This window comes from Argiope bruennichi, chromosome X1, assembly GCF_947563725.1.
Source record: "Argiope bruennichi chromosome X1, qqArgBrue1.1, whole genome shotgun sequence".
Lineage (NCBI taxonomy): Eukaryota > Metazoa > Arthropoda > Arachnida > Araneae > Araneidae > Argiope > Argiope bruennichi.
Genome location: NC_079162.1, coordinates 30,094,657 through 30,108,580, shown reverse-complemented (window position 1 = coordinate 30,108,580; position 13,924 = coordinate 30,094,657). Strand labels below are relative to the sequence as shown.

Genomic DNA, 13,924 nt, shown 5'->3' with positions numbered 1-13,924 from the left:
ACTTTAACAGAATGAATGTTGGTGTTAAACATCATTAAACTTCGATTCATAAATAAAATGGTCAGAATGGTATATTACTTTTATGGTTTTGAATAACAAAAATAATAATCTTTCAGGATAGATTAAAATCAATATTATTTATTAAATGTACTTTGTTCTCCAATTAAAATTTATTATGACATGTTAGATTAATAATAATTGTTGTAAAAATTTTTAGCAGTATTTTTATACAACATCCCATTAGCTTGTAAATTAAAAAAAAATAAAAAAAATACACCAATATTGTTTTTGGATCACGCTTTCAATATAGAAGATCTGGAATAGAACAGTTGAACATATTATTATATATATATATTTCCCAATCTCAGCATAAAATAGTACTCTTCATATGCATATCTACAAAAAAAAAGTAAACACTAAATAAATCACTGTAAAGAGATTTTTGCAATCAATAACAAAATTTTAAGTGAGTAAATAAATTATTTCTTGGGAGAAAATTAATGAAAATCCACTATTTTCCACAATAAGAATGCAAGAAAAATTGTTATATATTTTTTTTTCAAAGTAAATTTAAAATAACATTAAAATTCATATATTTCAGAAAGAATGAACTGTAAAACTCCTAAAAGTAAATTTTTATATGAATAAAAAACAACCTTTTACGAGCAAAATGACATTTATTTATCAGATGAAAATGTTACATCAAAACTACACAGGAATGGGAAGTTTCTACAATATAACCATTTGGCCCAATTCCTCATATGAATACATAAACTGAACTTTTAAAAAAAATGAGATTATATCTAGCACATAATTTATAAGACACAAATGCAAATACTAAAACACGATGACATTAACTTCCAAATGTTACCATTTTAATGAATATGCCTTAGATTACCATCACCTGTGGTACCAACATTCATTAAAATCACAATGAAATCTACACAAATGACAATACTTATCAACTACATAAAATATTGATGTTTAAGTATAGGGTTTTATATTTGAGTATAGAAATATTTTCACAGAAGATTCCATGTAACAAATACAACTAAAACTATCAAATTTCCCAAAAGCATTTTACTCCTGTACATTTCTCACAAACACATTTACCAAAACAGCTTGCATTATATATTAATTTTTAAACACTGCACATTTCCCATTACAAAATAATGAAAAAATTACCCAAAATATTTCCCAGTTAACAAATCATTTTTATCATGTTTAAAATTATAACATACCACAAATAAGAAAATAAAGTTTTACACAGACACAAAATAAAGAAATATAAAACAAAAACTGAATTACTTCAAAAGAAAAATTTGACAAAAGGTTCAACACTCCAAAAATACAATAAAGTAGTTCACCTTAATTAGCTTGCTTAAACATCTAATAACTTTCCATCTGATTTAAAATATAAGTATAATACGCAAATTGATCATTTACTATACACATACAGCAGATATATTTTTAAAACCTTTGTTTATGGAAATGGAGACAATTATAAATGTCATCTGAAATGACATAACATTGCAAATACCTCATACCAGAATACAACACTGTGAATACAATAGAATTGACAATATGAAATAAGCTTTTAAAATCTGAATTACTTATCTCACACTAATAAAATGCAGCTTCATAAAAACATTGATGATACAAAAGTTAAAAACTTGTGTGCCTATTTAAAACATGGACAAATTAACAGCCAGGAGATAAAATAGGCTATGATAGGCTGCTTCAGAGCTCTAAAGCAGATGTTCATGTGTTTAAATGCAAAAAACAAGTTTAAAAGTATGCTTTAATCAATAAAAATAACTTGGTTTTTATCACCAAAATAAGTAAAGCAAGATATTGCTAAGACAATAGTGAGACTTAGATAAGAAATTCTCTCTAATGAATACATGCATTTCTAAGACATTTGTTCATACGTTATGGTGAAAGATTTTTAAAAAAAATGCCAACAAATCAGGAGATAATCTGTCTACAACTTGCATTATCAATTTAAGTTTAAAGATGACCATTATAAAACTTGATAAGCAAAATAGCTAAACAGTATTCTGCAATTTAGAAAATATTATACATTAAATATTCCCATGATATTTTAATTAAGCAAATCAATTTTATGATTATTAAATACAAACTTAAAATGCATTTCAAATTAATTTGAAAGTATATTAACCTAAAAATTTATTTTAAAAATTCAAACATATTCATTCAATTTAATAAGACATAAATGCAGGTTATGTTGACAGAATACATAAAAACTGTTTAGAAAGAAATACTGACCTAAAAATGATTTTGCATGGATTTAGAAATTTTAAATATCAGCATTTACACCAATAACATGATTTGTTAATATACAAGTATACAGATGTAAATTGTGTAATTATGAAGTAAACTGTTTAAGGATACAGATTTTATACATAAATTGAGAATAAGCCAAATGACATGGGCAGGGATAACTTATTCAATCCAATGAATATAAAACAAAAGTATATAAGTATGCATGATTTGTTTATGAAAAAATGATAAGCATTATAAATGACAAAATGTGCATATATTATATGCAATAAATTCAAAATGGTTTATGAAGATGTCATATGATATACCTAAATATAGGTATACGATGATGCATAAAACAGCAAAACACTGTACAGTCATTTCAAAACTAAAGCAAAATAAACTTTTCACACAATGTACCACTTCCTCCATGTAGATGGTGTTGTTAGGCACTTAACTCTCTGATGTGAAAGTTAAGAAAAATTACAGTAACCGAAGATGACCAGTTCGGTACTCCTCCAAAAGACGTGTAGCAAAAGTAAAAGTTTCCAACTCTGGTACAGCATTCCATTCAGTAATTGGCATATGAGCACCATAAAAGTCAAATTCCACTACAAAGTCTGAACCTCGATTGGTAACGCCAACAACTTTGCAATCAAGCCATTCCAGGTCTCCATCATCCTTTATAAATGCTCGGCTAAGCCTTGATCCAACTAAATCATTCACCGAAGGATCAATAACTTTAAGACTCTGATTCTTTAAATCTTCTGCTATTCTGGCATCAGGAACTCGGAAGACACCCTTTTCTTTGTAACGGATAAAGTATGAACATTCTCCACATGCATCATTCTTTCTAGCAAAGCACACACCAGTGCAAGTTTCCTTTTCTTGCTCAGCAGCAAAAGTATGTTTAACCAGTTTTCCAAGAAGCCAATGGAAGTTTTCTTTTGGCACACAGCTTTTTCCAGGTTCGGTAACTTGCTTCAATTCTGGTGCATTGTCACAAAGCTTAGTTACTTGTTCTTTTATCTCTTTATCATCAGTAGCTGTGGCAAGTTCAAGATTCCTCTCAGTTAATTGGCATTCTTTCTTCAAAATAGTCTTCAGATGCTCACATAATTTGGCAGCAGTGAAGCATTCTCCTTCAGACGCCAAATCTAATAAATTATTTTCATGTTCTTCGCCCAGTACATGTCTTCTGAAGCGAATCTGAGCTCTTAAAGCATTTAGCATATCACTTTCTTTCATTTCTTTTATTTGGGCTTCCATTTCTTTTTCATTTTTCCAAAGACCACCCCATTTCATTACATCATCAATAAGCTTGTACTTCTTTTCAATAAGCTTCCACTTACTATTCTGGTCCAATTCTCCTGTATTTAATTTACCATCCAATACTATCTTTCTTTGGTATAAAGTCTTCAAATGGTCATTGCAATTCTTCTCAACAAATTCAAATACTTTCAGGTTTTCCTTATTGCATAGTTTATCCTGCCATTCTCCATTTCTTGTTTTACTGTATAAGACAAGAGCATCCTGAGCATAAGTTGCAACAGAATGCATATTAATTGTAATTCTGTCAAAAGCTCCAAAATCTTCATGGATTGTTTTCTTACCATCAGAGTCGACTTCCATTGAATTTTCTCCACTGTTCTCCAAAGCTGCAGGGCCGGATAAGAAATACTTTATATATGGCACGAAAGCAGTGAATAATAGTTCCAGCAGCTCCTTGGTTAATGCATCACTTGCCTCATTATCTTTAATTAAACTGACATAAACAGCATCATGAGATACAGGTACATCATCAAATAAGCGCTCTTGTCCTCTCATGAACTTGGAAGCATCTTTGGACCAGCTTTCCACTTTTTTCAACAATGAGTTGTATCTTAATCCAATCTTTACATCATCATCTTCCAGAACGGTCCACAATGGAACTGCTACCAATTTACCCAAGAGACCTAAAGCTTTTGCAAATGGATAACTATGTTTCTCATTCAGAAGATTAGAAAGGTCATCAACTGAAACTTCTTTCTGCTTCATTGCCTCAAAAAACTCTGTCAAAATGTTGGTTTCATGATAAAACCATATGCCTGCACTATTGTGAAAAATCACATTAAAAAGATTTCCTTTACAAGGAGCCAGTGGTTGTGAATCAAGCTTCTTTGTTTTTTGAAGAAATTCTCTGAACTCGATACTGATTTTTTCTGTGGATTCAGGATTGACAATGTTACAGAATGAATAAATCTGTTGCACAGTTTTACTTGTTCTGAGCCCATTTTCCCAGTTGCCAGCACTTGGTCCAAATGACATACTTTCCCAAGCTAAAACTGTAAAATCAGTTAATTTGGCTAATCCTAATAGGAAGTACAAACCAGTGCAAAAATTATTGAAAAGATACACTTTATTTTGAAAAACATCAGATAAGCTATCTAAATCTGATGGAATGAGAGGAGAGAGCTGCTGTTTATACAAGAAAAGGATCTCTATTATTTTCTTATCAAAGAAATCATACTCTGGAATCAAAGTTTTAGCTTTTTTAAGAAAAGCTTCAGCAGCCTGACTTCCATCCACTTTGCAATTTAAGATTTCTGAGAACAAATCTTTTAAAAGACACAATGAAGTATCGGGACTGCCTTTAGATATATCTTTTACTCCCAATTTCAAATTAGTTTCATTAGCTAAAGTAACATCATAAGTAGCATCTTGCAGTGAAAATTTGGTTACACCATCATTGCAAATAGATATTTTATTCATGTTCAGAAGATCTGAAAATGCCTGCAAAGAAACTGCCATATGTGCTTCCATATATATATTTCCAGCAAATGATTGCGTTGGAATTTTATCAGTATTCAAAGGCTCAAGCTCATCAAGTATCGAATAAATAATTTCATGGACATCATTACATGGGAATGGCATTGAAGTTAACTCAATGTAAATAGCTTTCAATGCATTAACAAATTTACCAGCCTTAAATTCATCAACCTTTTCAGACTTCAAAAATTCATCCACACTAATAGAAGTGGCGGCAGGTGGCGCTGGTTGCTTTAAGGCTTCTTCAGATAAGCAAGGTTTCTTAGCATCTTCGGCACCATCATCACTCTCCTGCCTTGCCCTCTTCCTATCTTTTGTGCTTTTTTGGCGATATTCTCGAGATACCACCTTTTTCTTTCTTCTTTCTTTTTCAATCATGTAGGTTAATTTATATTTGAAATCCTCCAGAGTCTTTTCAAATTCGAAACTCAACTCGTCAAATATGCCCTGCTTAGTTTTATTACGACGAACCATGTAACCGACATCCAAGTAATTTCCTTTGTTATTGTTCACATGATTCAAACGCTCCATTAAATCATGCCAAGTTACCATTATAGCATTCCACTCATTTTTCAACTTTGCAATATCATGCTCGATTCGCCTACGTTCTGATACACTAGTTTTACTTAAATCATTTAGAATTTGGCAACGCTTATTCAGATCATTCAATTTATCATTAAGAGAAATTATGACTTTTCGTGCAGTACCCAAATCCTTCTTCAACTGAATGATTTCTTCCCTAGCTTTTCGTTTTTTGGCTTGTTCGTCATCATCATCAGAATGACCTGACATGTCAACAGAATCATCATCATCACCCCCCTTTTCCTTTAACACTTTCAACAATTTAGGACCAAGATTTGCACACACAGTAGGCTCAAAAGGTGGAACAGGATCCATACCCATTTCTTCAGGAAAATCAAAAGCAGAATTCATCAATCGCTCCAACTCGCCACGATACTTATGAGGAGCCCTAGTGATGGTACTTCGGAAACCTACAAGGGTCTCAAATTTTTTGTCCAATTTTTCTTGAAGTTCTTCTGAATTTTCACATTTTACTTGGAATATTTTAATCAGCCATTCAATAAGATCTTTTGTGGTCAATTTCTTGTTAGTTTTATACTTTTTTAATTCCCACATTATGCCATTTGAAATACTTTTAGCTTCACATACCTTAATTTTTTGGCCATTCAGGACTTCTTCATCAATCCCAAGTGCTTTACAATATGGACCTAAAGCCATCTTGTCAATTTAAAACCAGAAAGCTTTGACTTTAATCTTCAGTAAGACTAAGCAGCAATAAATACCATCATATGAAAGCTAATGGTTTCTTACATAAAATACCTAAAAAAATATAAAAATGGATAAGTTAATTTTTAAAATTAAGTACATAGAACATTAAGTAAATACAGTAGGCAAAAAAAATAAGTACATGAATAATTAAATTTCTTGAAAACAATTTTCTAAAAGGTTATTAGCAATTTTTTTTCTAGTGAATTTCAGATTCATTTTATTAGGAAACAGACAAAAAATATCACTAACCTTTAGTAAATTTTAATAAACAAAAATGCCAAAAGATAATATTTAATCCGATACAATATTCAATTTGATGTAATGAGTTCATGAACATGATTTAAAGTTTTGTTTAGTCATTATAATTTAAAAATATGTGCATGCCAACGTATTTAAAAACAGAATCATGTCCAATTTGAAAATGGATTAATTCATTAAAAAAGGCTGATACATTTAACTGATAATACATTTCAAAATTTGTATTTAAACACAGCATGAACACAAAAACAGTGCTTGCATGATATTTTACAGAAAAGGGCAAAATTTAACAAGATTTTGTCAAAAATTCATTTGGCAAGTCAGCTAATACAGTAGGTTACCAATTCAATCACAAGAAATCTGCTTAAATTTGGTAATGAATGAGACTTGACCCTGTGGTTTTATCAACCAAATTATAGACAAATATCGAATATTAGACCAAATCCATCACTGGGTCGATAGTATTTCGGTAAACATTTGTTTGTATATAAATGAAACAACTCAAACATGAGCTAGATATCTGAAGTTAGATATCTAATTTTGAAATAAAAATAGATTAGTGCATCCAAGCAGTGAAGTACAAATTTTACATCTTCTGCCATCTTCCTTATTCAACATAGAACATTCCATAATCCTGAAGTGTGCAAGAAAGTGAAAGAAAAAACATTTGCTATTTTATCTTCTTATGCTTGTATACACAAAATCTGTAACGCCATCTATTTTGATAAGCACATTAAATTTATTTGACAATTATATACTCTTGATAGCCCTCTCCTTAATAATCTTCAAAACTATGAAATAAGCACCTTAAGTATTTATTAAGATACAAAGGAGAATAAATTTTCATTCAGGACCAAATAAAAATTTATGCATTAAAGGTATTTCCAGTCAATTTCATATTCTTAAACTAAAACTTTCCACTAATATAACAAAAAAAAAAGAGCCATATAAAAAATAAATTAAAAAAAAGAGCAATTAGTCTGTGTGATCTTCATAACTTTTAAAAAAAAATTTATCAACTACAAGGCAGCATGCATTTTTAATTTTCTTACCAGCTGCTGCCTCAACTTTAAGAGTTTAAATAAGAAATTCTTATTTACCCACAGTAGATGACTTAGACAAATATACATTAAAAAAAAAGATCTACATAATATGCTTCACCAATATTTAAGCATTTAAATTAAAGTCTCATAAATTGTGAATACAAGTCAGTTATGGAATTTTCTTTTAGAATTTGACAAATAGTAAATTAGAGATAACAAAAATAGTAAAGTGTTATCCCTTGACAAGAAAGTGTTTCACAATAAATTGCTGTAAAACCATTTTTAAATTGTTTCTTTTTGTTTATCAATAATTGGTATTTTATTTCACACTTATTTTGCTATTTAGGGATGGCAACAAATGTTTCTACCATCTAGAGGCTAAAAAGTTTACCAAAGAACCAAATAAACTAGTGTTGCATTTAACTGTCAGCACATGCACAGGGTCTTTTCGATCCCACCCTTTCATCTTTATTTAAGAATTTATAAAAGATTACACCTGTTACTTTCAAAAACCTTCATAGGGGAGCTACAAGATTAAAATAGTAGAAATCAAACAAAATGCCCCATTTTTTATTGGAGGATAGGAATGAAACTGACCCTTGCATGTGCTAATGTTTTAGATTCATTCAACATTATGGCTACGACATATGAACGACAGCTGCAAAGATCTTCTTGCAGGGTTTCTACTGATAATGAAAATATCGATAGCTCAGATTCGTCAGATATTGATGAAAGGTGAAAAATGATCATGGTACGGAATCGGAACAAAACACAGATTTTGAATTCTTTAGAAAATCTCATCAAGTCTTTTTCTGCTTATAAAAAAAATAAATCCTTACATAAAAAGAATTCTCCAATAACCTGAATAAATTGCCTTGAAATTTATATTCAAAACTCATTTTATTCTGAATGAGGAATGATAAAGGTACTTTTTGAAAATGTAAAAGAATTTATGAATTTTCAAAGTTGTACATTTAAGCTTCATTTCCTAGAAAATGTGAAATGTAAACTATAGGTAAAATATATTTTTTCTCCTTCTTTCAATATTCTTTATATAGAGTAGACTACTTACTTTAAAATTAATATGTTTTACATGAATGGAATGGGAAAAAAGGAAAAACAAAAAGAAGTTCAACTTTGACTTTTGTAATTAAAAACTGCATTTGATCTTAAACAGAACATATTTGCATGAAAAAATATTCATTTGCTATTATCATATCTCATTTTTTATATAAATAACATACAAGATAAAAAAATGTCTGACAATTTGGGATCAAAATCATTTTGCGCATATGCCAATGTTCAAGACATGGGTGTATAAGTTAAAATATTTTTTTTAATAACTGCTTTTTCCAACTGAATCTCAAGGAATTTTTTATGGCTGAAATATTATCATGACATTTAGAAGAAAATTTATAATTAATTAAAAGGCACTATATATGCAAGCATGTGTAATAAAATTTTATTCAACTGTTAATCATTGTTCACCTATTGAAATAAAAATTATCAATTTTTGAATGTAGAATTGAATTTTACTTAATATTTGTATTCCAGCACTTTCCAAGAAAAGTATTTAACGGTGCAGACCTTTTACCTTCAAAATTTACCAACCTGTATTTTAATAAAATGCAAATTGAGAAAAAAAAAAAGCTCTAATTTTCAGTATTATTCAGAAAATAATAATTGGAATTGTACTAGAGTATTAACCCTTTACAACACATAAAAAAACTGCAATTTTTGAGTTAGGAAATATAAAAGCTAATATCAAAGGTATAAGTTTAGGAGAATAATCCCCTATTATAAAAAAGTGCAAGGCATAAAAAATACACTTCATTAACAAAAGGATACATTATTAATTTAAGATATTTAGATCAAATGATAAGACAGGCTATAAAAGCATAAGGAAGAACAACTTTAACAAATTCATGTTAATGTAATCGTACCTAAAAACTAAAATTAGTTTATTTTTAAACCTGCAAAATAGATTTTCAATTATATAAAAAGTAGATTTCTGCCTAAAATTGACTATGTAAAAATTATTTTGAATGCTTATTTAATACCGATTAATTATTTAATTTTAAAAGAGTTATTAAAAGTAATTTTTAAAAATGGTAGTTAAAAAAATCATGACTTGTTAGTTTTATACCCTTGTGTTTCTTTTTAAACATTAGATTTCAAATAAAAGTTTATTGTAAAATGCAACCTGCTACACGCAATTTTCAAGTTATACCTGGGAATGTGCTTTCTTTCACAAATTAACTGAACAATATACAATTTTACTCTCGGTGAAATAACGTTCTTCCTCATACTTCATCGACTATATAATTCATTAGAAATGTACTCTTTTAAGAAGTGGCTGTATTTAATATTAAAAAATTCTTCCCTTTATTAATACATGGCGAATGCATTAAAATGATTAAATAAAAAATATTATAAAACTTGTTTTATGTCAAGTAGTTTCTTCAAGAACCTTTTTCTTTCCTTGTTAGTTTGCCTAAAAATTTTACAAGTTTAAGAGAAATTAAAAATTAGCCAAACAAATTATGAAATTAAGATACAGTACATAATGTTAAACTCAAATTTTAAAAATTTCATTGGATTTGCCGACATTAATCTCTGTATATTTCAGGATGTAAATGTATATAATGTTCTCACAAAATAGAAATTACTTTTCTAACACATGTCACTGGGACAATTACTCATCTTTATTCAGCTCTGGAAAAAATTCCTAGGTAAAATATTATTTGCAAATAAGAGCACACAAATAAATGGTGTTCCATTTAAAAAAAAAAAATCAGAACAATCTTCAACTTGCATAAAACCAGAATTCACGTAGAGGGGGTGAAGAACATAGAAAAACTAATATAAAGTATTCAGTTTTCCCTTATTTACATAAAAAAAAAATCCCAGATATTAAATCTCAGAAATTAAATTATTTCAAATAATTATTTTTATAACAAAAGAATATATATAATCATTTTATATCAGTTATTAAAGTATCAAAAAATCTATCTATGTTTGGAAAATGTTAAGAAAATCAATGATTCAAAATAATTACAATTTGGAAAATTACTTTTCTATTAAATTTTTTTTTCACTATAGTTAAAAAATGATATTTATCTTTTGAACTTTTTCAAGATACAGCAAGTGTAAATAAGTGAGCGTATTAAAAAGTTTAATAACTCAATTGCCATTTTTCTGGTGAAAATTAATTTGAAAATACTTTCTTTCAAAAAAAACTGCTAGAAGGAACTTTTACTTTTAAATCCATATCTAAGTCAGGTTTTTTAAATTACAAATTATAACTCCCAATAATAGTGCATACATAAATTTTTGGGTCATGAAAACATTGGTGTGTTCCTTTGTCCCATTCAATGACTTATAATAAATCAGACCTAAGAACAGGAAATTGGCTTAAGTCTGATTCAAATTTTGCAGCAAAAAAGTCTTTCAGAAATATTATATTAAAAATGTCCCCATGTAATAGTTTCTTTTTTCTACTTCCAATAAATCAAACATTATTAGCCTTTATTTCCCACATCACAGAGCGAAATTTATGGTCCTTGTAAAAAATTACAAACAAATTAAAAGCACTGCTAAATGAAGTCCCTAGTAATATATCCCCCAAAAAAAACGAAACTGTAATGCAATCATCGTACATAAAATAGAGTCGGTGTAATTTGAAAATCGCCAGGTAAATCAGGATCCATAAATAGCAAGAGCTAAAATATTCTGTGTACAAAAACTTCTGTTTGGAATTCGTAGAGCATAGTAACAACTAAACTATATATAAAGACACTCTGACTTGACACATTAACAGTCCAGAAAGCTAATAATAAATTTCAACAGAAATTAACAAACAAAAATATCCAAAAGATTTTCTCAAAAGGAAAAATAATAAACTAAAAATTAATAGTTCAATATCATCTGCAGGGATTTCAGTGCATAAAGGGAGGGAGAGGTATTCAAATTTACAAAGTAACAAGGCATTTAGTAGCTTTACAATTCATGTTACAAATACTAAGACTATTATGAATAATATAACATTTCTGCAAATATATAATTGTTAGGATAAATTTAAATGAAGAATTCTTCAGACTTATGAAGCTTTAATAATTTTATAGATGCTAATCTTGATGACTTTATGTGTATACATACAGAAGAAAAAATATAAGTCAAAATGGCATTGACGATAGAAATAAAGTTTAATATGTTAAGAAAATTACTATGAAATAAGTTACTTCTGCATTATCATTCAGAGTTCACAATACATGCAATTGCAATATTTTAAAATGAAATTACAAAGTGAAATTGGACAGCAAGTGCAAAACTCAAATCGCAGGTTCCTGAATCAAATAACTTCTTAATAGTGAAAACAATGAGAATATTTCTAGTCTAAACTCAAAAAGCATTTTTAAGATAGAGAAAAAGAAAAATTTATGAAAACATAAGAAGGAAAAGAAAACGAAAGTATACAAGAATTTTATCAAAGTAAAAAAAATATTACAAATTATATTCAAGTTCATCTAATCTATTTTTTGTATTTTCTAACATTATTCACATTTTTTATTTATATAAGTGCAGAATGGAAAAATTCAAAAAAATAGTTGCAGTAATTTTTATTTATATAAAATATATATGGAATATAAAACTTAACTGCAAATTTACGAACAGATTATAAAATAAATTAATTTTAATAAAAAGTTGTAAACTAGCATGCATGGGCTGATTTTAAAACTAAATTTGTACTACTATTTTTAACTTCTAGCCATATTTAATGAATATCATACCACATATTTATAGATTTCAATGTGATTAAACATTTAAAAATAGGTATATTTTATTTAAAACAATGTTCATACTCCCGAATTAGATTGAACTTGATAAGGCAAACAATTATAATAAAATATAAATGAAATCATTCAAAATAAGTTTGCTTCAAGTAACCCAACAGGTAGTTTTTCTTAAAACCAAAACCAGAACTGTCATTTTAAAGTCAAAATTGTAATCGAAAATTTTTATAGATGAAAAAATGTAGCGTCAATAACATACAGGGATATATTTTTTAAAGTATAAAGTTAATTTCGCAAAACATCTGGTATCAATATTTTCAGTATCCAAAACAATGCAAAATCGAAACTGATCCTAATACAAAGATAATTTTAAAAAAACATTAGAAATATCATTAAGAAATATATGTTATATAATAAATACATCGTTAATAAGCAAAAAAATGTTTAAATATAATTCTGTGATACTTTTTATTGAATTTGCTGAAAGAAAAAAAAGGTAACATATGCAACATTTAAAAATCATTGTATTAAAAATATAAACACAGTAATGACATTCTGTTATGATATATTTGACAGATAAGATGGTTAAAATTCTTTATAAATTCAAAAATTAGTCTAACAAACCATAATATTTAAATTTCGGCAAGATGCCGGTTGCGAAACCGTTAACATCAAACAGCATCTAACTATCGATTTGTATTTAATTACAAATATAGAAATATAATATGTCAATTTGTTCAACAGAAAGCAAACACTAATCAAAATTAATTAAAATAAAATATTTAGACCAAACAAACTAGCACCACTGATGATTTATAATAAAATAGCTAAGACCACCAACAGTTGAATGTAATGGAAGCCATTTTCGAAATATGGATGAACAGAACGCTGCTAACTAAATGCCTTCCAAACAGATGTACTTACTTTTAAAAACCAGCAATTACTAAAATAACACGGTTTTTAAGAATATAAGGATTAAATACTAATCTAAATAACAATAAAAAAATATAAATAATCAAGCTTACCACGAAAATTCAGCCGTGACACAGGGTAGCGTCTGAAATCTAGATTCGGAACTCAGAGAAATCAAGTGTTGTTGCCAATCGCGCAGACGGATAAAGTCTAAACAAATAAACAAATCAGTGGCTGTCAGTCCACTATAATAAAACGTGTTTCAAGAGCAGTAAATTGCAGTATAGCTAGACTCGATGTCCGAAATAGTCAAACGCAACTATGCATTAATTATTCAGCATAGAATTTTGTATGTTAATAGAATGGAAAGTTTAATACGCACTAGAGCTGTTATCTTTCTGAGTAGTCTGCACGTTAACTGCCAATCTAAAAGCCACTTCAATTTTAGAATGTATTGTTATCCAATGGAGATTATTTCCTTATTGCCAAACACATAGGAGCGTCCTTTCTATATGGGAAATCCATGAAATTTACAAA

At 28.4% G+C, this 13,924-nt stretch overlaps 1 protein-coding gene across 1 annotated transcript; it reads right to left on the bottom strand.

Annotated features, from left to right (window-relative positions):
- Positions 1 to 657: 657 nt before the first annotated feature.
- Positions 658 to 13,631, bottom strand: LOC129958521 (uncharacterized). Its single transcript, XM_056071052.1, has 2 exons — positions 13,501 to 13,631; positions 658 to 6,432 (listed from the first exon to the last, which is right to left on the bottom strand). The coding sequence occupies exon 2, from the start codon at positions 6,328 to 6,330 to the stop codon at positions 2,767 to 2,769; it is 3,564 nt and encodes a 1,187-aa protein (XP_055927027.1). The 5' UTR covers positions 6,331 to 6,432; positions 13,501 to 13,631; the 3' UTR covers positions 658 to 2,766.
- Positions 13,632 to 13,924: the final 293 nt, after the last annotated feature.